This window comes from Aquarana catesbeiana, linkage group LG05 (genome assembly GCF_042186555.1).
Source record: "Aquarana catesbeiana isolate 2022-GZ linkage group LG05, ASM4218655v1, whole genome shotgun sequence".
Classification (NCBI taxonomy): Eukaryota; Metazoa; Chordata; class Amphibia; order Anura; family Ranidae; genus Aquarana; species Aquarana catesbeiana.
The window spans coordinates 605965035-605992944 of NC_133328.1; the positions used below are offsets into that span (position 1 = coordinate 605965035).

At 41.8% G+C, this 27910-nt stretch overlaps 1 protein-coding gene across 1 annotated transcript in view; it reads right to left on the minus strand.

Moving 5' to 3' along the window:
* MTBP (MDM2 binding protein) overlaps window positions 1-27910 on the minus strand; it is a 101727-nt gene that overhangs the window by 16352 nt on the left and 57465 nt on the right. Inside the window, 3 exon segments of the mRNA XM_073632205.1 lie at window positions 11815-12058; window positions 13716-13967; window positions 15471-15566. Of these exon segments, the coding sequence (XP_073488306.1) occupies window positions 11815-12058; window positions 13716-13967; window positions 15471-15566 (592 nt within the window).

Sequence of the window (27910 nt, forward strand, 5' to 3'; positions counted from 1 at the left end):
GAGGCACGGATGGGGCATGGGCTAGTACTGCTGCAGTCTCCCTCCTCTCATGTACCGATCGGCGTGTACAACGTGCGAGGAGAGCTGAACTGGACATGCGCCGTTTGTTGACAAGTAATCGTTCCATCATTCGACTGAACGCTCACATGGTAAATGGCCGCTGTCATCGCCCCTTTACTCCGATCCATGACATGTCGGGTCCAGCGGACCCCAACGGTATCTTACATTCCCAGGTGCATGCCCCATTGTGTCTATCCTATGGGAATGTTTGACCATTCTTCCAGAAGTGCATTTGTGGGGTCAGGCATTGATGTTGGATGAGAAGGCCTGGATCACAGTCTCTGCTCTAATTCATCCCAAAGGTGTTCTATTGGGTTGAGGTGAGGGCTCTGTGCAGGCCAATCAAGTTCCTCCACCCCAAACTCGCTCTTCCATGTCTTTATGGACCTTGTTTGTGCACTGGTGTGCAGTCATGTTAAAACAGGAAGGGGACATCCCCAAACTGTTCCCACAAAGTTGGGAGCATGAAATTGTTCAAAAGTGTCTTGGTATGCTGACGCTTTAAGAGTTCCCTTCACTGGAACTAAGGGGCAAAGCCCAACCCCTGAAAAAACAACCCCACATAATCCCCCCTCCACCAAATGATTTGGACCAGTGCACAAAGCAATGTCTATCGTGGATGAGCGCGTTTGGGGTGGAGGAACTTGACTGGCCTGCACAGAGCCTTGACCTCAACCCGATAGAACACCTTTGGGATAAATTAGAGCGGAGACTGCGATCCAGGACTTCTCGTGCCTGACCTCACAAATGCTATTCTGGAAGAATGGTCAAACATTCCCATAGACACACTCCTAAACCTTGTGGACAGCCTTCCCAGAAGAGTTGAAGCTGTTATAGCTGCAAAGGGTGGGCCAACTCATTATTGAACCCTACGGACTAAGACTGGGATGTCATTAAAGTTCACGTGCGTGTAAAGGCAGGCGTCACAATACTTTTGGTAATATAGTAGGAATCTCCAAACTACGGTCCTTCAGCTGTTGCGGAACTACAAGTCCCATGAGGCAATGTAAAACAGACATTCACAGACATGACTAGGCATGATGGGACGTGTAGTTCCTAAACAACTGGAGGGCCATAGTGTGGAGACCCCTGGTATATAACACATAGTTTTTAGAAACTATTACTTCCACACAAACTAATTGCAATTACTAAAAAAATAAAATAAAAAAAAATCGTGTCACGGAGTGGTAGAACGGGGGGATGCTTATGTAAACAAGGCATTTCCCCATTCTGACTTGTGACATGACAGAGATCACTGCTCCCTGTCATCGGGAGCAGTGATAGCTGTCATGTGACTAGTAGCCCACCCCCCCCCACCCCAGTTAGAATCACTCCCTAGGACACACTTAACCCCTTGTTCGCCCCCTAGTGTTTAACCCCTTTCCTGCCAGTGTCATTTATACAGCAATCAGTGCATTTTTATAGCACTAATCGCTGTATAAATGACACTGGTCCCAAAATGGTGTCAAAAGTGTCCGATGTGTCCACCATGTCGCAGTCACCATAAAAATCACAGATCGCCGCCATTACTAATACAAAAAAAAATAATAATAAAAATGCCATAAATCTATCCCCTATTTTGTAGATGCTATAACTTTTGGGCAAACCAATCAACATACGCTTATTGCTATTTTTTTTACCAAAAATATGTAGAAGAATACATATCGGCCTAAACTGAGAAAGAAATTTGTTTATATTTTTTGGGGATATTTATTATAGCAAAAAGTAAAAAAAATTGTGTTTTTTTGTTTAGAACAGAATTCGTATAATGCACATTGTTACCAACCTGAGTATATATAATCCAGGTCTGCGTGTTCTTATGAACGAATGCTGTATGTAGCAGGGGTAGAAGCAGCATGTTTAGATGAAAACAATAGCTCATCATATGTGGTCACCACACTGTGATAATTACAGTACGGTTCAGCACAACCTTCCTCATCTTCATCTCAGACTCTTCCTTCCTCACCGGCTGCAGGAACTCACAAAGGGAACCGATATTCTAACAGAAATGACTTCTATTTTTAGACCTAAAGGTTAAATCTCTTCCTAAACACATTACAGTTCCTATGAAATAAACACCCTCTCCCCGTCCACACATTCAAATTCAGCCAAGATATTGTGCATTTTCACAGAGAACACATTTTGCTTTCATATTATGATACTCGTAACTTCTGATGGACTTTTCACATTTTACTTTCCTGCTAATCCACATTTTGATTAATTTTGATGCTCACAAAAGTGTGAATATGCTCCCACTGAATTAGAGTAACATCTCTGTTTAACCTCTCCTCCAGCCGGACCTTTAACCGGTTCAATACCGGGCATTTTCACCCCCTTCCTTCCCAGACCAATTTTTAGTCTTCAGCGCTGTCGCACTTTAAACAATTGCTCGGTCGTGCGACCCTGTACCCAAACAAAATCGACGTCCTTTTTTCCCCACAAAAAAGAGCTTTCTTTTGGTGGTATTTGATCACCTCTGCGGTTTTTATTTTTTGCGCTATAAACAAGAGAAGAGCGTCAATTTTGAAAAAAAAAAAAAACACAATATTTTTTACTTTTTGCTATAATAAATATCCCAAGTTAAAAAAAAAAAAAAAAACAAACAATTTTTTTCCTCAGTTTAGGCCGATATGTATTCTTCTACATATTTTTGGTAAAAAAAAAACACAAAAAAACGCAATAAGCGTATATTGCTTGGTTTGCGCAAAAGTTATAGTGTCTACAAAATACAGGATAGATTTATGGCATTTAAAAAATTTTTTTTTTTTTTTTTTACTAGTAATAGCGGCAATCTGCAATTTTTTTTTGGGACTGCGACATTATGGTGGACACATCGGACACTTGACACATTTTTGGGACCATTCACATTTATACAGCGATCAATGCTATAAAATTGCATTGATTTCTGTATAAATGTGACAGGCAGGAAAGGGGTTAACCACTAGGGGGACACGAGGGGTTAAATGTGTTTCCTAGGGGAGTGATTCTAACTGTAGGGGGAGGGGACGCACAAGTGGAGGAGACCGATCGGTGTTCCTCTGTACTGGGAACACACCATCAGTCTCCTCTCACCTGACAGGACGTGGATCTGTGTGTTTACACACACAGATCCACGGTCCTGATTGGTTAACGGGCAATCGCGGGTGCCCGGCGGACATCGCGGCCGCCGGGGCACACGCACCAGGTCCCGAGCAAGGCGGTGCGCGCCCCCTACACGGCCAGGAAGACCAGGACGTCATATGATGGCCGCCCAGGATGGGAGATCCCATCTGCGGCCATCATTTGACTATACGCCGGTACTGAAGTGGTTAAAAAGTCTTGAATGCACAGGGTCAGGAAGGATCAGCAATGTGACCACTGTGATTGGCTGTCACAGTGGTCACATGATACGGAGATACTTTATATGTGTATATACAGTGCCTTGCAAAAGTATTCACCCCCTTGGCTTTTTACTTATTTTGTTACATTACAGCCTTTAGTTCAATGTTTTTTTTAATCTGAATTATATGTGATGGATCAGAACACAATAGTCTAAGTTGGTGGAGTAAAATTAGAAAAATATATACATAAAACAATTTTTTAGAAATAAAAAACTCATAATTGGCAGGTGCGTATGTATTCACCCCCTTTGTTATGAAGCCCATAAAAAGTTCTGGTGCAACCAATTACCTTCGGAAGTCACATAATTAGTGAAATGATGTCCACCTGTGTGCAATCTAAGTGTCACATGATCTGTCATTACATATACACACCTTTTTGAAAGGCCCCAGAGGCTGCAACACCTAAGCAAGAGGCACCACTAACCAAACACTGCCATGAAGACCAAGGAACTCTCCAAACAAGTAAGAGACAATGTGGTTGAGAAGTACAAGTCGGGGTTAGTTTATAAAAAAATATCCAAATCTTTGATGATCCCTAGGAGCACCATCAAATCTTATCATAACCAAATGGAAAAAACATGGCACAACAGCAAACCTGCCAAGAGACGGCCGCACACCAAAACTCACGGACCGGGCAAGGAGGGCATTAATCAGAGAGGCACCACAGAGACCTAAGATAACCCTGGAGGAGCTGCAGAGTTCCACAGCAGAGACTGGAGTATCTGTACATAGTACGACAATAAGCCGTACGCTCCATAGAGTTGGGCTTTATGGCAGAGTGGCCAGAAGAAAGCCATTACTTTCAGCAAAAAACAAAATGCCACATTTTGAGTTTGTGAAAAGGCATGTGGGAGACTCCCAAAATGTATGGAGGAAGGTGCTCTGGTCTGATAAGACTAAAATTGAACTTTTTGGCCATCAAAGAAAACGCTATGTCTGGCGCAAACCCAACACATCACCCAAAGAACACCATCCCCACTGTGAAACATGGTGGTGGAAGCATCATGCTGTGGGAATGTTTTTCAGCAGTCAGGACTGGGAAACTGGTCAGAGTTGAGGGAAAGATGGATGGTGCTAAATACAGGGATATTCTTGAGCAAAACCTGTACCACTCTGTGTGTGATTTGAGGCTAGGACGGAGGTTCACCTTCCAGCAGGACAATGACCCCAAACACACTGCTAAAGCAACACTTGGGTGGTTTAAGGGGAAACATGTAAATGTGTTGGAATGGCCTCGTCAAAGGCCAGACCTCAATCCAATAGAAAATCTGTGGTCAGACTTAAAGATTGCTGTTCACAAGCACAAACCATCCAACTTGAAGGAGCTGGAGCAGTTTTGCAAGGAGGAATGGGCAAAAATCCCAGTGGTAAGATGTGACAAGCTCATAGAGACTTATCCAAAGCGACTTGGAGCTGTGATAGCCGCAAAAGGTGGCTCTACAAAGTATTGACTTTAGGGGGGTGAATAGTTATGCACATTGACCTTTTCTGTTATTTTGTTCTATTTGTTGTTTCACAATAAAAAAAAATTCATTTTCAAAGTTGTGGCCATGTTCTGTAAATTAAATGATGCAAATCATCAAACAATCCATGTTAATTCCAGGTTGTGAGGCAAAAAACACGAAAAACTCCAAGGGGGGTGAATACTTTTGCAAGGGACAGTATTGGGGAAGATTTATTAAAACTGGTGCACACAGAATGTGGTGCAGCTGTGCATAGTAACGAGTTTGCTTCTAGATTTTATTGTCAAAGCTAAAGTTAGAAGCCAATTGGTGACCATGTAAAGCTGCGCCAGTTTTAGTAAATCTCCCCCCACTGTATATGTGTTTGAGAATCTTAGGCTGGGTTCACACTGATACGGTGTACCGCATCGCATGTCATTTGTACAGGAATCGGAGCGTATTTCTGTACAAATGACATGCGAATTCAGTGCAGCACGAATTGAGCCATACATTATGTATGGCTCAATTTGCACTGGATCCACACCAAAAAGGTGCAGGACACTTTTTTGTCCGCACTGGAATCAGATTGCATGGATGTTCAGACCAATGTGATCCGATTCCATAGTTCTCACTGCGTTCTGTGAACCAATTTAGGGGTGTCATTAACTTTATATTGACACCCGCAGCAGTTCGCAGAGCTCAGTGTAAACTGCCTGTGATTCTGATGCAGTGCAGGAACCCGCACAGGAATCGCTTAGGTTCCAGCACAGCATCAGTGTGAACCCAGCCTCAAAATGGTTCTAAAGCTTAAACAATTTTTACCTTAATGCATGCCTTGCTTTAGGGTAAAAAATGTTTAGGTAAAAGCAATACTCCCTCATCCCCCTTATTCTTACACGAATCCTCACTCGATCCAGCGCTGTGCCTGTCTGTAGTGGCTCTCCCCTCTCACTTCCTGGTCTCACAGGCTTTAGTGAGGCGGGGGGGAGCCATTGGTTCTTGCAGCTGCCAGTCAAATCCTGTGACAAGGGAACGGGGCCGAGATATCTGGGTCTAAAAACACAGGCAGGGCAGCTCGGATTGAGCCCACAGGTGTGCCACTATAAGAAGAAAAAGATGAACTGGGAAGGGGGGGGGCTGTTTTATGAAGAGGAAGTACAGGGCTGTTCTGTGCAAACTGAGTTTACAATCACTTTAACATTTTTTTTTAAATTATAGTTCATGTACACCCTTACCCACATTTACCGTGGCCAAACGCAAAGTTTTCCTGCGGCCGGCAGTCAAAACATACCTATCCTGAATGAGATTCTTCTGCATTCAGGAGAGGGAGGTTGAAGCTCATCCAACTGTGGCAGCTCCTAAACTCTGCTAAAAGCCTATGTGTACATTGACACATTCCTGAAACAAGCTCATGGGTGATCTTGCACCCACAAACCTATTTTCAGCTCTTGATTGCCCTGTTGTAATTGTTACAGCGATGGCCACAAAAAGAGCTAAACTCCGTGCTCTGGTGAACTGTAAAATCGTAAACCATTTTACCTGGCAAAGAATTTTGTATCTCTGCCAATGGTGTCTTGTTTAGAAAGCTGGCTGAATAAACTGCCCAGACAGGTCCTACACCTCTGTGCCAAATCCTCTGCTGTTTAACAATACAGACTGGATTGGGAAGGAGCAGCAGAACATTAAGTAGGTCACCTTCTCTTAAGAGCATAGGTGCCTCAATGACACAGAAGGGATCTCGGCAGAGACTCTTTGGGCAGCACATAAGGTGACGATTCGCGGAAAGTTCATCCTCATAACGTCCCAGTTAAAAAGAGAGAGACACTTGCAGAAAGAGAGAAACTAGAGAGGGACTTTTACTTGTTACGATCACAACATAAAAAAAAATATCCATCTCGGGTCCCAATAGCAAAACTAGATGTGTTGCGTTTTGCACTCAACCTAGCACTCTCAGTTAAAGCTGAAAGGAGCATCGAGTGGAATGGGGCCAAATTTTATCAACACAGGGATACCATCGGCTCAATGTTAGTCTCCAAATTGTAACCCAAACTACGCTCATGCATGCTCCCGAAAATTAGATTGCAAGACAGGACCACAACTTTAAACCCCCAACAAATAATACAATCTTTCCAGGATTTCTACACAAAATTATACAAAGCGGAGGCTAAGGTCAACCTTCCTAGTATAAACTTGTTCCTAGAAAATCTTCCTATTCCGACCATAAGGAAAGGCCACAAGAACATGATGGAATCCCCTATTGTAACTGAGGAAGTTCTTGACGTTATCAAAAACCTCAAAAGGGGGCTCCGACCCCATGCCCGGATGGCTTCTCTGTCCCTTATTAAAATACATTTGCAGTTACCTTGGCTCCATTTTTAACCAGGTTCTTTAACTAAAAGAAAGGGTGAGCCTTTGGACAATCAGCTTAACTCTGCGTTCATCACGGTTATCCCCAAACCTGATAAAGACACGGAGCTGGTAGGTAACTACAGACCCATTTTGTTGATTAACGACGACTTAAAGATCCTGACCAAAATCCTCGCAAAACGCATTGGCTCCTTTATCAGTCCCTACATACACAAGGACCAGGTGGGATTTATCCCTGGGAGACAGGGTCCAGACCAGATGAGAAGAGCAATTGACTTAATATCAGTCCTACAGTCGGGGTGGGACAGTGGCCCCCGCCAAGGTCTGCTCCTCTCATTTGACCTGCAGAAGGACTTTGACTCGGTCTCTTGGCCTTACCTGTTTGTGGTGCTGTGACGCTGGGGTTTTGGTAAGAACTTCATGGGGCTCTTGGAAGCCCTTTACTCAGGCCCAGAAGCCAGGGTCAGATTGCAAGGCTATTACTCGGAAACCCATCAGGATCATCAGAGGGGTTGCCCCCTTTCACCCTTGATATTTGCGATACCGATCAAAACATTGGCAATAGCCATCCAAGCCCATCCAGATATCAAGGGTGTTCGATGTGGTCAAACAGTCCATAAATTCACGCTATTCGCGGACGACTTTCTCTTTATCACTTCCCCACTAACATTCCCCAACGTGTGCAAACTCCTAGATACCTTTATGAAAGTATCTGGCCTACAAGTCAACCTCTCAAAGTCCCAAGCATTGAATGGCTCCTTTCAACCCACGGTCGTGGCACAGTTGAAACACTCCTTTAAGTTTGAATGGCGTGATGCAACTATCCGTTATCTAGGGATAAACCTATAACAAGCCAACTACCCTCCCATGTACCACAAACTGGAGTTTGACCTCCGGACCTGGGCGCAGTACAAGTTATCCCGGATGGGTAGAATCAACTCAGTCAAGATGACTTTATCCCCAGATTGTTATAACTTTTTTGAGCTTTCCCGATTCCGATCAGAAGAGATCATATCAAATCTTTTCAGGGGAAAATAACCAAATTAATATGGGGTAAGGCAGGCTATAGATTCTCCCAAAGCGTCGTTTCCAGGCCCAAATCCCAGGGCGGCATGGGTCTCCCTACCCTCACTTGGTATTACCAAGCTGCTAGGCTGGCTCAACTTTCCACAGTCTATTTTAGACTAGAGAAACCGGACTGGACTCACAGAGGGACAGGCAGTGCCAACATACACTCTGGACTTCGTCAAAGCTTAAAGTACAACTAAGGGCATTTTTTTTCCTTTAAATAACAAACATAATATATTTACCTGCTCTGTGCAGTGGTTTTGCACAGAGCAGCCTAGATTCTCAGGTCCCTGGCTGATGATCCTGGCCCTGCCCTCCTCTCCCCATAGCATGCAGCTTGCTATGTGGGCAACCGAGCAGGTTTCCTCCCCAGCTGCTGCTCTGTGTGTCCATACACACACTGAGCATGGTTCGGCCCCACCCCCTCCTTATTGACTCAATGGCTGTGATTGGTTCCTGCTGCTGCCTCTGCCAATGGCAAAGAAGAGATTGAGGAGAGCCGCTGCTCTCGTGCACATCGCTGGAACAAGCTGAAGTAGCTGGTTACTATGCAGAGCTGCACCAGACCCCTTTTGCACCAGTTTTAGTAAATCTCCCCCGTAGCATGTCTTTTGCAATAAAGAGCTGCCTTCACACAATTATTTTAATTGCACGTTTAGTTCAACTTTAAAGCTGGGTACACACTATGAAAAAAAAAAAAAAAATTAATCAAACTGAATTTTTCTTCCAATTTTCTGATAGCGTGTATCCGCCTTAAGAGACACTAGCTCAATTGCTTATTGCAGCACTTTTATAGATTCGATTCAAAACACCTTAACACAAGGATAAAAGTTCTTGATTTCAGGCATATAACTAATTCTCAAATTTCCTTTGACCCAAGAAAAAAAATAATTCACTTTTTTAAACCACTCCTCCTTAGGTGGACATCATGACATCCTGGCATTTAAGTGGTTCAATCTGAATGATGCCTGCAGCTGTAGGCATCATTCAGATATCTTCTTTTTTCTGCCAGGGATTCCCTATCATGTAAAAACAATTATAGTGGCTGTTTAGCCCCTTGATTGTTTTTACAGGTGGTGGGAGGGGATGTCCCTCCTCCCCCTCTTTCCATCCTACGGTGCTTTTACCGGCTCACCCGTGCAATCGGCGAGCAGGAGAATGAATCGGCCGGCAGCGGCCGATTACCATAGAGGATACTGGGGACCAGATGGTCCCCGGCAGCCTCTATGACCTTCGAAGGCTGAGCGTGATGTTATGACACCACGTCCGGCCTGGGCAGATTTAAACACTGTCGTTGCCTCGGTTGGGGAGCCAAGATGTGTTTTTTTATTTTTTTTATTTCAGGCTTTCCAGCCTAGAGGCAAGATCTGGGGACATGGCAACACCAGCAGATGACAAAGCTTCCCAAATAATCACGGACTGTGTAAACTTCACTATGGACCTCATGCAACTTGGATTCTGTGCCTCTCCACTCTTCCTCCAAACTCTGGGACCTTGATTTCCAAATGAAATGCAAAAAATACTTTCATCCGAAAAGAAGACGACTTTGGAGCACTGAGCATTAGTCCAGCCCTTTTTCTCCTTAGCCCAGGTAAGATGCTTTTGACGTTATCTCTGGTTTAGGAGTGGCTTGACACAAGGAATGTGACAGTTGTAGCCCATGTCCTGGATATGGCTGTGTGTGGTGGCTCTTGAAGCACTGACACCAGCCTTAGTACACTCCTTGTAAATCTCCCCCAAATTCTTGAATGGCTTTTGCTTCACAATCCTCTCAATGCTGCGATTATCCCTGTTGCTTGTGCCCCTTTTTCTACCACACTTTTTCCTTCCACTCAACTTTCCATTTATATGATTGGATACAGAACTCTGAACAGCCAGCTTCTTTAGCAATGACCTTTTATGACTTACCCTCCTTGTGGAGGGTGTCAATGACTGTCTTCTGGACAACTGTCAAGTCAGCAGTCTTCCCCACGATTGTGTAACCTACTGAACCAGACTGAGAGACCATTTAAAGGCTCCAGAAAAGTTTACAGGTGTTTTGAGTTAATTAGCTGATTAGAGTGTGACACCATGAGTCTACAATTGAACTTTTTCACAATATTCTGAGATAGTGATTTTAAGGTTTTCACTAGCTGCAAGCCATAATCATCAAAGTTAACACAAAACAAATGCTTGAAATATATCACTCTGTGTGTAACACGTCTATATAAATATAGGAGTTTCAGTAATTAAATTCAAAAAGTGAAATAAATTAACTTTTTGATGATATTCTAATTTAACCGCTTGCTGACCGCCCGCCTGTGATTGACGGCGGCAGAATGGCACTCCTGCATGAATTGCCGTAGCTGTACAGCGGGCGCTTTAAGGAGTATAGAGCGCGCGCGCCTGCCACATGACGCAGGAGCCCGTGCTCGTGGCCGCGATTGCTCCTGAGAAAGAGAACGGAGATCTGTCAATGTAAACAGACAGATTTCCGTTCTGTCAGGGGTGAGGAGAGCGATCTGTTGTTCCTACTCCATAGGAACAACAATCGTACTCCTCCCCCCAGGCAGTCCCATCCCTAGGACACACATTTAACCCCTTGATCGCCCCCTACTGTTAACCCCTTTCCTGCCAGTGACATTTATACAGTAATCAATGGCTATTTAGAGTACTGATCACTGTATAAATGTCAACGGTCCCAAAATAGTGTCAAAAGTGTCCGATCTGTCCGCCGCAATGTCGCAGTCCTGATAAAAATCGCAGATCGCCGCCATTACTAGTAAAAAATAAATAATAACATAACATTTTAAGGCCTTCCACACCTGTTGGTTACAGATGCAACGTTGATTTATTGCTGGCACGTGAGAGACTGTCCAGATTGGGGAGATGCTTCTAGCAGTGTCTGCCAAACCACCCACCAAGAAAAACGTGAACACAGAATCCAAGCCCCTGGAGGTATGAAAAAGCATGAAATGATGGATGTCTGACTCTTTAAACCTGAACACCAAATATTTAGGACACAAAGCAATGCAGCTCTGTATTATTTAAAAGTGAATTACAGACTAACCCCCCCCCCCCCCCATTTTGGATGGAGTAAGGATGGGTTTATTACCCCTGTCAGTTTATGTTTTGCCATCCGTGTCTCATTAGGGCGGGCAAACCTTACATTTTTCAGGGAAAAAGTAGACCCTAACAAATATAGCCAAATAAATACTTTTTGTTTTTAATGCAGATTTCAATATAACCATGGTCTTCTCATGCATTTTTATCATATGCTCCTTTTGAATTGCCCAGTTATTAGACATGTTTATTTTAATTCTCAGGAAGTTCCGATCTGGATTAGATCATCTGCAAGAGAAACTATAAAGCTCCTTTAAGTTCTAGTTGGGAACATTGTAGCGCACTGGGAAATGATCTATACTTAACTTGCTCTGCAAAGAATCAACAAAGGCATGCAGAGGCCTCATTACACAAGGCAGCACAAACATGACATAAGACGTGACAGAACACGTTACCCTGTTGTGTTTCTGAGATCTAGATTCCTTGTTCTCGGGCTCAGGATTGGCAGTTTGCTTTGGCTGAACAGGTTTGCTGCTCAATGATGTTCCCCGGACGGCAGAAGTGGAGATCTGTGCAACCGAGGATGGGGCTGGAGCAATCCTCTCAGAGCGTGGCCTGGTCACTCTAGATGGCTGACGAGGACCACTACCCTCACTGGCCAGAGACATCAGAGAGTCGGAACTTTCAGATTTTGCAAGTCTAGAGACCAAAAAAGAAAAAAAAAAAAAAAAAAGAAAAAGTGCTTTGATTGCATTTCCATAACTAACAATAGCGGGACCCGCATATTCAAAAACAATATCAGCCAACCATCAGGCTTCCAAAGAGACTGTCACTAGAAGAAAATTTTATAAGATCACAAGCCTGCAAAGAAAAGGGTCAGTACTTACCCGTCCCTACATCCTATTCACACTTGTGCAACTTTGGACATCAAAGTCACGTGACAAGTCGCACCCCATGTTTTCCAAAGATAACCATTCATATACACTCACCGGTCACTATTAGGTGCACCTGTTCAATTGCTTGGTAACACAAATTGCTAATCAGCCAATCACACGGCAGCAACTCAATGCATTTAGGCATCTAGACATGGTGAAGATGACTTGCTGAATCTCAAACCGAACATCAGAATGGGGAAAAGGTAATTTAAGTTACATTGAACGTGGCATGGTTGTTGGTGCTAGACGGGCTGGTCTGAGTATTTCAAAAACTGCTGATCTACTGGGATTTTCACACACAACCATCTATAGGGATTACAGAGAATGGTTCGAAAAAGAGAAAATATCCAGGGAGCAGGAGTTGTGTGGAGGAAAATGCCTTGTTGATGTCAGAGGAAAATGGACAGACTGGTTCCAGATGATAGAAAGGCAACAGTAACTCAAATAACCACTTGTTACAACAAAGGTATGCAGAATACCATCTCTGAACGTACAAACACATCGAACCTTGAAGCAGCTGGGCTACAGCAGCAGAAGACCACACTGGGTGCCACTCCTGTCAGCTAAGAACAGAAAACTGGGGCTACAATTCACACAGGCTCATCAAAATTGAACAATAGATTGGAAAAACGTTACATGGTCTGAGGAGTCTCGATTTCAGCTTAGACATTCAGATGGTCGGGTCAGAATTTGGCGTAAACATCATGAAAGCATGGATCCATCCTGCCTTGTATCAACGGTTCAGGCTGGTGGTGGTGTAATGGTGTGGGAGGTATTTTCTTGGCACACTTTGGGCCCCTTAGTACCAATTGAGAATCATTTAAAACGCCACGGCCTACCTGAGTATTGTTGCAGACCATGTCCATCCCTTTATGACTACAGTGTACCCATCTTCTGATGGCTCCTTCCAGCAGGATAATGTACCATGTCACAAAGCTCCAATCATCTCACCACTGGTTTCTTGGACATGACAATGAGGTCACTGTGCTCCAGTGGCCTCCAGTGTCACCACATCTCATCCAATAGAGCACCATTGGGAAGTAGTGGAAGGGGAGACTCACATCATGGATGTGCAGCTGATAAATCTGCAGCAACTGTGTGATGCTATCATGTCAATATGGACCAAAATCTCAGAGAAATGTTTCCAGCACCTTGTTGAATCTATGCCATGAAGACTGGAACCTAGTACTAGCAAGGTGCACCTAATAAAGTGGATGGTGAGCAAGGTGGCCAGAGTCCCGCCTCAATGGCATAAGTGCAAGCAAGACCTGACTACTCTTGTGACTGGGCTGTTACCTTGGGTTTCATTCACTCTAAAAGATGCAAAGAACCAAACTCCAACGTTCCAACAGCAGATCCCTATATCTGGTCAGTGATGGACTGTCCAAACAGAACCTGCACATATGAGACAAGTCATTTACCTCTTGCTGGCAATCAATCCATCCAGGTCCCTGGATCGTCGTTTTAGCCTCAGGGGGTCTTGCAAAGATTCTCCGTCTGGAACACTGCCTGGCTCAGAAAGGACAGCAGGGGATGGAAGGGGACTCAGAGCGAAGGGTAGAGGGCAGCACTCTCTGTTACAAGTGGTCTGAGTTTCATAGCGAATGAGTCGAGACTGCAGCTCTGAAAAGGCCACATCACGATCTAATGCTTTCCTTTCATCAAGGCAATACCTGAATTAAATAAGAAAACAAAGCGATCTCACATAGATGTATGGGATCCATTATCTAGAATAGGTACAAATCAGGCTTTTGTTTTTACTTTAATAGGGATACAATAATAGTTTATTTTGGTAAAACTTTTTAAACCGATTTATTTTTTTTACTTTATGTGCAAAATCTTTATTTTATGGACCTCTTCCTGCCCACAATTCCTACATTGATGACCCCAAGCACGGTGCCATGTTTCCCAACCATGTGATCACTATGTCAGCTAGGACACAGTGGTCACAGGTGTGCTGGAAGTTTTAACAAAATAGGCCTTCAGCCTACAGATGCCAGAAAGAGGCAGTGTTCATCTGTTTAATGCTGTAACTGATAAAATTACAGTAATAAAAAAAATTAAATAGAAAAACAAAAAATAAAAGTTTTACACTTTATCAGCTGTTTGCTTTGTTTTTTTCTTAAAATGTTTATAATTAAATAAGAATATTTTAGCCATAGTTTTCATTCTTCCAAGACTGAGCAGCACTCACATAAGGATGTGAGAGTACCAGTCCTGGAGTATTTTCAGCCTTCAGGCAGAATGACAGCTTTGCTCTTCCCTGAAGGAGACCTCTAGCACTTCGACATATGCACGTTTAAAAAAAAAATTATACATGGAGGGTAGGGGGAAATAAATCCTTGAATTTCACTTTAAAAATATAGATTAAAAAAAAAATAAAAAAAAATAAAAATAAAAAAAATGTAGGTTTACAAACTAGTCATTGCTATTGTCAAGTTATCTGATGCTGCTGATTTTGGTCTGGTATCTAGGCATCAATGACCTCTGGTCACAAAAGGGGAAGCCGATGCACAGAGCTTCCTGTTTCTTCTCAAGAGCACTTTGAACCAATTATAATAAAAATATTAACCTTCCTTTTAAAAATGTGATTCCATCTGGAACTTTTGATTAATAAGGAATATGTGCTACATATTGTGCCATTGGAAGGAATTGTGCCCCGTTGTCGGTGTCATTGCTAGGAATTGTGCCCCGTTGTCGGTGTCATTGCTAGGAATTGTGCCCCGTTGTCGGTGTCATGGGAAGGAATTGTTCCCCGTTGTCGGTGTCATGGGAAGGAATTGTTCCCCGTTGTCGGTGTCATGGGAAGGAATTGTTCCCCGTTGTCGGTGTCATGGGAAGGAATTGTTCCCCGTTGTCGGTGTCATGGGAAGGAATTGTGCCCCGTTGTCGGTGTCATGGGAAGGAATTGTGCCCCGTTGTCGGTGTCATTGGTAGGAATAGTGTCCCATCATTGGTGTACTTGGGCCACGTTGTTGGCGTCAGTGGGAGAAACTGTGCCCCATCATTGGTATCACTGGGAGGAAGTGTGTGTGTGTGTGTGTGTGTGTGTGTGTGTATGTATGTGTGTATGTATGTGTGTATATGTATATACACACACACTTTTTTCTTAATAAAAACACAAAGGCAATTTGAAAAAAAAAAAAAAAAAAATGAGAAACATACAAAGAACTTACTCAAGGTTGTGGTAGTGACATTCAGAGGCTTTTTCAAATGGTAGGCCACTCAACTTTCGTGGGGTAAGTTGGGGTGTTAGTAGAAAGACATTTTCTCTGCAAAGAAAAAAAAATAATTCTTACACTTTTATTACGAATATTTAAGGTTTTCTTCATTCTTTTACTGGTTGATACCAGTTTCTTACCCTCTGGTGCACAGTATTTAATTAAGCAGGTAAGCCTGCATGATAACTCAAAGTAAAACAGACATGAGAAAAATATGCTATATGAAGTAGCTGAATGATACAACCTGCTATGCTGGTATCAATACTAAAGACAGTCTACATGACAGCCAGGCAGTAGCAGTTTCAGAAGGAGAGATCCATTTTTGTTTATAAAACTAAGACAAGTAAAAATTCATAATATTCAGAATTTTGAAGCCCAGTGGCGAGCAGTTCTCCCTTTATATCTTGGCAAATTAAACATACATACATGCATATTATATACATATATATGCCCCTGCATATAATAGCAGGGGCTGTGGAACGGATTATCTGAGTTTCCATTATTTCCTATGGGGAAACTTGCTTTGATATACAAGTGGTTTGGATTACAAGCATTCTTCTGGAACAAATTATGCACGTGATCCAAGGCACCACTGTACCTTTTCTTATCAGAAGTATATAGCAGTCTTGTGACTTCTAATAGTGTCCAGTTAAAATTTGTAGGAGGAGTTCTCATTCTCCTGTTTGTCCTATGAGACTGCATGACCCCTGACCCTCTGTCTGGACAGTGCTGATTGGCCTTGTGCTAATCACATGCACACTCCTAAGGGAAAAAAAAAAAGCGGGGGGAATCAGCAAAGACAGCATAAAACACCATTTTTACACAATGCGCAGGATTAACTAATTAAGTTCCACAGTAAGTATAACAAGCATGCTTTACTGCCTTTACAGTCTGATTTTATTGTTGTGATTTTACGAACATTTTAAAATTAGCAATCTAAGATATAATACAGGTTTTATTTTGGGGATTTAGATTCGCTTTAAACTACTCTGAATCAGCACCCAAGATTAATATGTTGGATAGGATCACCACAGCATCTTCCAACATTGGTAACTTCACAGTGAAAGCAGAAGAACTTCTGGTATCTTGAAATCTCTAAGGATGGACAGTCTCCTGGAGGCTAATGGGAAGAGACAGTTTATCACACATATGGTGTGCTTAGTGCTCAGTACAGCCCAAACTGCAAGATTTTTTAAAACACTTGTACAAGGATGATCCATGTCTGCTGCAGTGTCACAACTTCCCAGAAACCAATGTAAAAGACCAATCTCCCAGGAACAGGAGAGCCAGTTATAGCAACAAAAATTCAGATAAAATATTTAAAAATAGGACCTGTCATGTCAGAAGAAACAATTATAGAAACAGCAGTTATTTTTGTTCTTTACAAAGACATGAAAATACTCTCAACTAAAACCATCAAACTTGTAAATACTAGAACAGTTAGGCCTCATGCACATGGGCGTTAGAAAAAAAACGAGCTGCAAAGCCACTACCAACACCAGGAAAAAGCGGCTGTAAACACATGCTTTTAGTATCTTTTTTTTGCATTGGCTGGCTTTTAGCAGCATTTCTCTGTCACTATTCAGAATCAATGTTTCCCTATGGGAGCCCATTGATTTGAGTAGAAGTCACACCAGAAGTCGGGCCGTGCGGCTTCTGTATTGAGGATCCTGAAGGGGCCTACAGCCTCTCAGGCCCCCTAAAAAGCCATCAGTATAATAGTACCACCAACAGTGTCCCACGGTGCCATGGCAAAGCTCCCAGCCCCCTCCAGTGATCCCCATCTCCCACAGTTGCCCCCAGCTCAATGCAGAAACCATCTCCTTCAGGGCCACTAGGTCTGTTGTGAAGGCCCCTAACCTCCACCAGGACCTACCATTTCCCCAGTGACACCCAGCTCCAACCACAGCCTTCCAGAATTTCAATACATATTTTGATTTCCTATACTTTTATTGTGTGAATATAATTAATTTTTTTTTTTATGATTGGGATATGGAAGGTTTTGGAAAAATGGAGTGGGCTCTGGTCTCAATAAAGGTTGAAAACCACCGATTTAACCGAAACACGTGATAATAAAAAAAAGTTTCAATCGTGCCGAGTTTTGCCGTTAGGAAATCTTATTTTGCTTTCTGTCTGTAAGAATTTCAGGTAATATATCATGAGCTGCCCTCTATACAGAATAATGTGCTCTATTATTTCTATGACTTGCAGTGCACACAGCTGAATAGAGGGGTCTGCAATCCCGGACAGGTTTTTCGTCACCCTCTTTACTTGAGCGATGCTTTCTTCCTCCTTTAACACAAGCTGGCAATTCGGTGCCTGGGAGTTCATACAAAGGTCAGAGTACATTACATAGCTGGGAATCTTTCTCACGTGAACTGTAACAAGTTTAACCAAGTGTAAATGAAACCATGAACCTGTGATCAAGACACTGCCAGAGAACCATTTACAGAGACAGCTCAATGCGAAAACAATCAGCCAAGTGAAAGACAGGAAAGATGCATTGAAACAGATAAAAAAAAGATTTTGCCTTCTAAACTTGAAAAACATGTCTGACATGTCACAAGAATGGAACTGCGTTACATTTAGTCACCAGCAGCTCTGCAACAACCGTTTTAAATTTAAAGGGCATTCGAGGATTCTAACATTTATAATGGCCCACTAGCTCAAGGGCTGCTTTAGTGCCTTAAACCAAGTTTTTTAATAAAATCATGCTCCTGCAACAGCTTATGAATAAGCAGTGCATGTGGCAATACCGGAGTTGTCACCCGCAGTACTTGCTTGTTGCCACCAGATGTCCTCAGACTCCTGTGCTGAATGACACCCAGCATTCATTCAAACTGAAAACAGACACACTCCAAAATTAAATGCAGCTCATCACAGAAATGCTCCCTGCAGGGTGTGTTACACCAGCTTTTATTCACAGTGCAACAATGCAGACAGAGGCACAGATCTCATCATGTCAGCATCCCTCTCTGCATTATCAGAAGACCACCCACTGGCGGGAAAAGAAAAAAAGGGGAAGATGAGCCCAAGCGCATCTCATGAGCAACCTGAAGATTTCAGAAAAAGGTAAGTAATAAATAACTAAAAGCAAAAACAATCACAGTGATAAGCCTGGAGTTTGGCTTTCAAAAAAAAGCCAATTCAGAGAGAAAAAGTGAAGGTGACCGTGGCTGATCTTCTAACAAGTTGCTTTGCCGGCTTCCTCAATTTCTAAATGACCCAGAATAAGCATACAAAAGTAAGAAAGTCCCTGTCAAGTCAGAATTCTTGATTAGTAAATTTGTTCCAGAAAACAAAGAAGCCATTGGAAGGATTATGACAGCCAGGAAGGAGAGGCCAGCAGCTGCAATCGGTCATGAAGAAATGGTGTTCAAGGCCTTTTGTTAGAGTGAGAAAGTCTTCCCTTCCTATAAAAGTCAATGGACATGCAAACAGCAGCTTGAAGCAACTAGGGGTGCACCGAATGGAAATTTTGGTGCCGAAACCGAAAATGCAGGATGCGCTTTGCCGAAAACCGAAAATGACAGTTTTAAAAAAAAATTATATTTTTATATATACACACACAATAGTATTATATATGATTTTTTTATTAATATCATCAATTTAAATTAAAATTAATTTATCGTTGGCCATTATTGGCACCTTTAGTGCAAGAAAGGTCAAGAAAAATTCAGTCTCTAACCATGTCCTGTATCATTTCCTCAGACTAACCTTCTACTGTATCATGGCTGCAATTTCTTACTTAAAAACTTAACCTCCCTGGCGGTATGATTATTTTGGATTTTAGGTGCTGAAAGCGGTACCATTATTTTGCATGGAAATTTGGCGTTTTATATTGTAGGTCTGTAAATCTTAACAATAACACACATAAATCTGTCCAAACCAGAGTCTAGTAGATATCCCGGGTATGATAAAGTTTGAAACACAAAAACATAAGTTATAATATAATAAATAAAAATAAATAATAAAAAAAATATAAAAAAAAATAGTAATAAAATAAATTTCCCCACAATTCACTATCGCTCAATTCTGCAAGTGTTCTAATTTACTATCGCTGTTTTCTAGCTGGTCTAAAGCCACTTTTGACGTAAAGGGACACTTTTTGGTTGCTATGGACAATCTCCAGTTTCCAGGCAGAAAGAACAGTGTATATCATGTAAAACTGCATGCAGGGCATGGGCCAAAGCACTGGGGACAAAAGGGATGTGAAATCATTTCATACAGTACTGTAATCTGTAAGATTACAGTACTGTATGTGTTATGATTTTTACTTTTTTTTGAATTTGCCGCCAGGCTCCGCCCCCGTGCGTCGCGCCGCTCGCAGGGAACGGAGAGGCTTCGGAGGAGGACGGAGCCCTCGGACACTGCGGGTGACATCGCAGGATCAAGGGGACAAGGTAAGTAACGCTGCCCCAGGATCCTGCAATGCGATCCCGAGTGTGGCTCGGGGTTACCGCTAATGGTCCTGAATTTTAACCCCGAGCCACACTCGGGAAAACCGCCAGGGAGGCTACACACACTGCTAATAGTATTAGCAAAATTTTCAGGAGATAGTCAGACTGCAGACATGATACAAGAGATCAACGCCTACCAGTCAGGTACATCCTTGCCGGCGCCTGTCAGAACCTACCTGTGCCTGTCAGATGCTGTCAGTGTTCGGATCAGAGCGGCGATCTCCCGCTGTGTCACAAAGGTGGAATTGAATTTCCTGGTCACAGTAACAATGAACCACCTCCTGTGATCATGTCACCAGACATTAAAGGATCAGTGTGCCATCTATCACAGGAGGCGGGACATTGTTACTGCAGCCGCCTGGACAAATCAGCTCTGTGACACACGGAGATCACGACTCTGCGAGGAGAGGAAGGGAGGACTGGGGCACGCCAGGATGACAGCCCCACAATGGGCGGCACCTGTGACAGACCCCACCCCCTTTTTGGCTCCATTATGGGCACCTTTTCTTCTTTTATTTTTCGGCGGATGAAATTTCGGTGCACCTCTACAAGCAACCATTCACTTTAATAATCTGACCATACAATCAACTTTAAATTCACTAAAATCAAATCACAGCGATCGCATGACAGTTGTACACAATGAATGACTTTCATTTATAGCCAATCATTGTGTGATACCGTTTTGAACTCTGGGATTGGTCAGAGTGATCACATGGTACAGACAGGGCCAATCACAGTAAATCTGTACAATGTGATAGCTGTGGCCAATCACAGCTTCACAATAGCAGACAATGAACGAATGTATGCCATTCATAGAAATGACTGATGATCATCACTGTTTTAAGCAAATCAGTGTTACATACTGTCACCCGTCAGTGTCCCTGATCACCACCACACCAGTCATATGGTGATGCTGTACTGCTCTGGCGACAGTATGTAAAAAAATAAATTGTGAAAAAAATAAATAAAAAAAATAAAAAGGTAACATTTTATTTAAAGCGGTTGTATGCCCCGCTCGGTCATTTCTATAATAAGGCTTACCTGTAGGTAAAATGCACGGTTTAGTTTAGGAGATATTCACCCTGCATGCAGCCGCTGACAGCAGGGGCGCATGCGCGCTGAAGTCCCAGTGGATCAAGCCGGAACGGAGGACTCCTGTGCACATGACGTCATCGCAGCTCCGGTCACTCAGAGCGCCGGAGTCCGCGAACCCCAGAGAGAACAGGTCATCCTACTCGGCGGTGACCGGGCGAGCTGCGGGAGCTTAGTTCTAAGGTAAGTATTTCATAATGTGCTAGTATGAAATGCATACTAGCACATTATGCCATTGTCTTGCTGGTATTTTTTTTTTTTTCTGAGGTTTACCATTGCTTTAATTTACTCATTTTCCAAAAATGACAAAAAATTACAAACTTAAAAAACAAACAAAAAAAAAAAAAAAACTCACCATGCCTCTAAATGTCTCAGACTGTCTAGTTTCCAAATAGGGGTCATTTGGGGGGGTATTTGTACTGTCCGGTCGGTATTTTAGGGCCTCAGGACAGCCAGTCAGTACATCAGGATTGATCAATTTTCAAATACATATATCCCATAGCTTCTAGATTCTATAATTTTCCTACAGACTAAATATACACTGATTTGGGTTATTTTTACCAAAGAAATGTAACTCTATACAGTTTGGCCTAAATTTATACAAAACGATTATGTTTATTTGCAAAATTTTATTAAAAGAAACAAAAAGAATAAAGTTTTTTGCGGTCTTTCATTTAGCAGTGATTAAATAACTTAAAAAGCTCGGTCTCAAAAAAAAAAAAAAATGATAAAAATGTCATTTCGGTACACTGTTGCATGCCTGAGTAATCGCCATTGACCGTGTGGAATTCTGAAATTTGGCCGGGGTAAGTGTATTAAGGTGGTTAAAAAGTTCTGAACACCAGGGGAGCATGGAAAAAAATCAGCCAATCACTCAGCCACTATGATTGGCTCTCACAGTTGTCACATGATCAGGATAGGAGTCAGTCCCGCTGGCTACCAATCATTAGCAGGAACCATGAGCTTTCTTTGACAGCTCTGTCTCTGTGCTGGAAATGCAATCTCAGCAAAGAAACATGGGCTGCTTGGAGACGCATATGAGCATCACGTGGGCAATAAATTCCACCTTTTTGCTGCTGCTCATATGTTAGGTAGTCATAAATGGGTTAATAAAAAAAAAAAAAAAAAAAAAAATCACACACTATACATTCCATTTAAAGACTAGAGAAAATACATCTACGTTTTGATTGTCCGTACATTCCCACAGCAGGACACAGCACTACCCAACCTAATTTTTGCAGTTCAACTCCTGCAAAGATGGATATAGTATGAGAATGTAAAGAATTAAAGTTTAAAAAATGTCATGGCACATGAAAGCAGAAAAAAAAAAAAGTACACTGAAAAGAAAATCTGTGAAAGGAAAGAATTTTTTCTTTAACAATCACTATCAACAGCATACAATTTCCAGTGCCTGCACACCTCATAGGTTACCCAAACCTTACATTCCTCACTGCTAGCGCTGACCCCAAACCTCTCATCTTATAGGATTTAGTAGTGGCCCTACTCACCCATTATAAGCCATAGAGATGTGGGAAACCACAGAGTGCACCAGTGACCAGAAGCTTGGGCAACACATTAAAAGTAATTAAAAAAAAAAAAAAAAATTTATATATATATATATATATATATATATATATATATATATATATATATATATATATATATATATATATATATATATATATATATATATATATATATATATATATTTATTTATTTCAGGTACTTATATAGCGCCGTCAATTTACGCAGAGCTTTACATATACATTTTTACATTCACATCAGTCCCTACCCTCAAGGAGCTTACAATCTAAGGTCCCTAACTCACATTCATATACTAGGGACAATTTAGACAGGATCCAATTAACCTACCAGCATGTCTTTGGAGTGTGGGAGGAAACTGGAGTACCCGGAGGAAACCCACGCAGGCACAGGGAGAACATGCAAACTCCAGGCAGGTAGTGTCTTGGTTGGGATTTGAACCAGCGACCCTTCTTACTGCTGGGCGAGAGTGCTACCACTACACTATATATAATATAATATAATATAATATATATATATATATATATATATATATATATATATATATATATATATATATATACACACACACATACATATATATACATATACACACACACACATATATACACACATATATACATAGGCTGTGCCCATACTGCAAGGATAATTGCTAGTTCATGCCCAGAGGAAAAATAAAAGGAGATTTTATTTTATTATTTTTAACTTGGCTGATCCTCCGCTCCTCCCTGCAGCATCTGCACCCCCCCCACTCCACTGGTCTAGGGTCCTGTCCTAAATAAAGACCACAGCAGGGTTAAAAGCCTTGCAATGGATGCTGAGGGACATTAACACCAGATTGCAGGGAAGCAACACCTGCAGGGGAGCAGAGGATCACTAAAATGGTTTCTCCTCTCCCCTAGACAAAACAAGAAATTAACCCTTGCAGTGCGGACACAGCCCCACTGCAAAAAAAAATAAAAGTTTTTATTTGTCCGCAGTTGGTCCTTAAAGCAGTTAAAAATGGCAGCCAATATCTCTGAGTGGCGGCATCCACTAGTTCTCCCTGTATTTGTGCCCATGATGATGGTATTCAGCCAAGCAGCAGAAAACTACTTTACCTTTATTGCAACAGCTTACAGAGGTGTGTCGGTTTAGATATATGATGAAATCTCCCGCTTAGAGCATTTGTCATTCATTAATTTAAGTAAGAACATCAGACAGTGGAGTGTAGATGCATTCATTAGCAAACAAAAACATTTTTTTTTTTTTTTAAAATACTGAAATCTTCTTAAACTTACTAATAGGTTAGCTTTTTCAGTAGAATTCTCAATGACAGTATTATTATTATTTTTTTAAGGTTCACGTTAGTCTTTGAACATCTATCCCCATTATGAATGGCGTGCACTTGAAATTCTTTTGCACAGAGTGATTGAAGGAGCAGTAAATGACACATCAGAAGGTACAGCAGTGACATCTAGTGGTTGTGTATTATAAATTACACACACACACACACACTTTGTTTACAGCTCTATGCAATCGCAATTCTGGTGGCAAAGATTTATATAGGACACTCATCTCTTTCAATGGATTATGAATATCACTGTCTACTTTGTAAAACATAGTTTACACTGATCTAGGTAAATTTACCCCTGTGATGGAGTAAAGTAAAAAATCCTTGTCCAGAATCTATTTTAAAAGGTGAAAGTAAAGCTATTTTATTTTTTTTAATTAAAAACAACAAATCTGCTATACTTAACCTGCTTTGTGGAATACCATAGACGCACACAGCGTAGCTCAGCCCGGCCCCCAGCTGCCTCCTTACAGGGTTCGCCCAACAGCAGCAGGATGCAATGTCTCTTGCTGCTCTCAGTAAAGCCAGTTAATGCAAGAAGAGAGCAGAGCAAGGCTGCCGGCGGGGACACTGCTGGATGGTGTCAGGTGTTTAGGGGAAAAGGGGGAAAAGCGGGGGGGACGACAGACAGTTGAAAGTTTTTTTTTTTTTTTTTTACACCTTAAAAAGGCCAATTTCACCTTTTGTAAAAATATGCAGGTTAAAAAAAAAAAAAAAAAAAAAAAAAAGAAGAACTCTGAATGAATGACGTAGCTCCACACAGTCGCACGGTTTTAAAATTCTGACAGCGGGTGCAGGGAGAAATCTTTGACAAATCATTGGCTATTAAAAAAAAGGTCCAAGTTTATATGCACAACTACTTCTCATTGCGTCATATATGGGAGAATATGACTAGGCTTAGTTAGTATATTATTAAAAATACATCACCTCAGTTTCTCAAGACGTTTCAAATAGTATTAGTGATAATGGGTGGACAGTTATATTAATTTTAGAGTTAAGATAAAAGCTGATCAGATTATATAGTGTAATATTTCACTTGAAGGCAACTGGAGTTCTCTTGTAGTGGTCTAAATTATTTGCAACACTTCCAGAGCCAAAAGGTCCCATATGCCTCACAATCTTATGTTTTCCCACCAAACAAAAAAGGTATCAGTATTAACCAGGCTGAAATTTGGGACGATTTAGTACAGGTGCCAAGGTTGGAAATGTTGGGAATGGAGCCATCTTCTGTGCCACTTGATGGTATGCCATAAGGTTAGAGACTCCGAGACCTCCATGAGTTTTAGTTCTGTAAAGTCTCAGTTTAATAATTCTAGATCTATTACTACCCAGAATGTTTTCTTTTTTCTTGTGGTGGTTAATGTTGCAATTATGTATTGTTTTTGCACCACGCTCTGCTGAGTGGTCAGGTGTATTGTATTGTGCCTTCTTTTTAAATCAATAAACATATATTTTACACTTCAGCTTTTGTAGTCAGTCATAAAGTGCCACGCTTCACTTCATGTTACAGCCTTATTCCAAAATGGATTACATTCATTATTTTCCACCAAATTCTACAAATAATACCCCATAATGTGAAAGAAGTGTGTTATTTGAAATCTTTGCAAATTTATTAAAAAAAAAAAAAAAAAATCACATGTACACAAGTATTCAGAGCCTTTGCTTAATACTTTGTTGAAGCACCTATTTTTGGGCAGTTTCTCCCATTCTTCTTTGCAGGACCTCTCAAGCTCCATCAGGTTGGATGAGGAGCATCGGTGCACAGCCATTTTCAGATCTCTCCAGAGATGTTCAATCGGAGGCAAAGTCTGGGCCAATCAAGGACATTCACAGAGTTGTCCTGTAGCCACTCCTGTGTGCTTAGGGACGTTGTCCTGTTGGAAGATGAACCTTCGCCCCAGTCTGAGGACCAGAGCGTTCTGGGGCAGGTTTTCATCAAGTATGGCTCTGTACATTGCTGCATTCATCTTTCCCTTGATCCTGGCTAGTCTCCCAATTCCTGCTGCTGAAGAACATCCCCACAGCATGATGCTGCCACCACCATGCTTCACTGTAGGGATGGTATTGGCCAGGTGATGAGCGGTGCCTGGTTTCCTCCAGTAATGATGCTTGCCATGAAGGCCAAAGAGTTCAATCTTTGTTTCATCAGACCAGAGAATTTTGTTTCTCATGGTCAGAGTCCTTCAGGTGCCTTTTGGCAAACTCCAGGCGGGCTGTCATTTGCCTATTATTGAGGAGTGGCTTCAGTCTGGCCACTCTACCATACAGGCCTGATTGGTGGAGTGCTACAGAAATGGTTGTTCTGGAAGGTTCTCCTCTCTCCACAGAGAAACGCTGGAGCTCTGTCAGAGTGACCATGGGGTTCTTGGTCACCTCCCTGACTAAGGCCCTTATCCCCTCCCCCGATCGCTCAGTTTGGCTGGGCGGCCCGCTCTATGAAGAGTCCTGGTGGTTCCAAACTTCTTCCATTTACAGATGATGGAGGCCACTGTGCTCATTGAGACCTTCAATGCCGCAGATATTTTTCTTTACCCTTCCCCAGATCTGTGCCTCGATACAATCCTGTCTCAGATCTACAAACAATTCCTTAGACTTCATGGCTTGGTTTGTGCTCTGACATGAACTGTTAACTGTGGGACTTTATATAGACAGGTGTGTGCCTTTCCGAATCATGTCCAATCAACTGAATTTACCACAGGTGGACTCCAATCAAGTTGTAGAAACATCTCAAGGATGATCAGTGGAAACAGGATGTACCTAAGATCAATTTAGAGTGTCATGGCAAAGGCTGTGAATACTTACAGCATGTACATGTGATTTTTTTTTTTATTCTTAATAAATTATACTTAAAGTTCTCAAACAAACTTCTTTTATGTTGTCATTATGGGGTATTGTTTGTAGAATTTTGAGGAAAATAATGAATTTAATCCAATTTGGAATAAGGCTGTAACAACAATATGGAGAAAGTGAAGCGCTGTGAATACTTTTCAGATGCACTGTAGAATAAATTAAACTTCACTTTCCGTGGCAAAATATATGCACACACGTATTTTCTAACATATATATATCAATAAAAAAAAAAATTAAAAAAGGGTATATAATTGATACAGGAAGCAATGCTCTTGAATTAGTGTACAGAACCCACCCAGAAATGCCATTTCCTGCTGATACAAGTCATGTTTTGGGTATCCTCTGCAACAATTTTTTAAAATTATTTTTGGTCAGATACTCCCCCTAAGGAATAATCACTTCTAAAAAGGGACAAAGACACTGCAACTTTTCTAATCAGAACCCCTTAAGTGCATCAGCTGCTTGTAATGAATTAGTCACCCCCATTCAGAAACAGTCCTGCACCAGACATGATCTAACAAAGAGCTATTCATTCAGAGCAGAAAATGGGTAATGGGGAATCTGCATCAAAGTTTGTTAAAAATCCTTGTAATGTACATAGATCACCCAGAGGGGAATTTTTTTTTCTCTCAACAAAAGTGGAGTTACTCTTTAAGTTTAGCATTTACTTGTTTTGATCTATAATAAAGGTTTGGGCAAGGATTGTGCTTGTGTAATTATTATAGATTGTGGTAATTATTGTTTTTTTTTTTTAGTTCAATAGGTTCTGTGCTTTCTTCAACCATAAGCAGAGCTAAATTAAAAACCCCCTTACACTTGCTATATGTGCTGCCAAATTTGAAGGAGGAAAGATATCTTCTGATGTAAGCTTAGTTCCCTAGCGGGGATTGATTTAAAGCAGAACTATACTCACCCTGAACACAGTGATGAGCCATCCTCCAAACTCCCCGCTGATATCTTTGGGCGGCCCGCTTCGGGGACTGGATCACCGGCTGTTATCATTTGCTAGGCAGAGATGACGTCAATCCGTCATATTCGGCTTTGCCGAATTTGTGCAGTGAGCTGCACTTGCGCTTATTGTACAGGGAAGACAGGCAGGTAAGTAGCCTTAATGCATA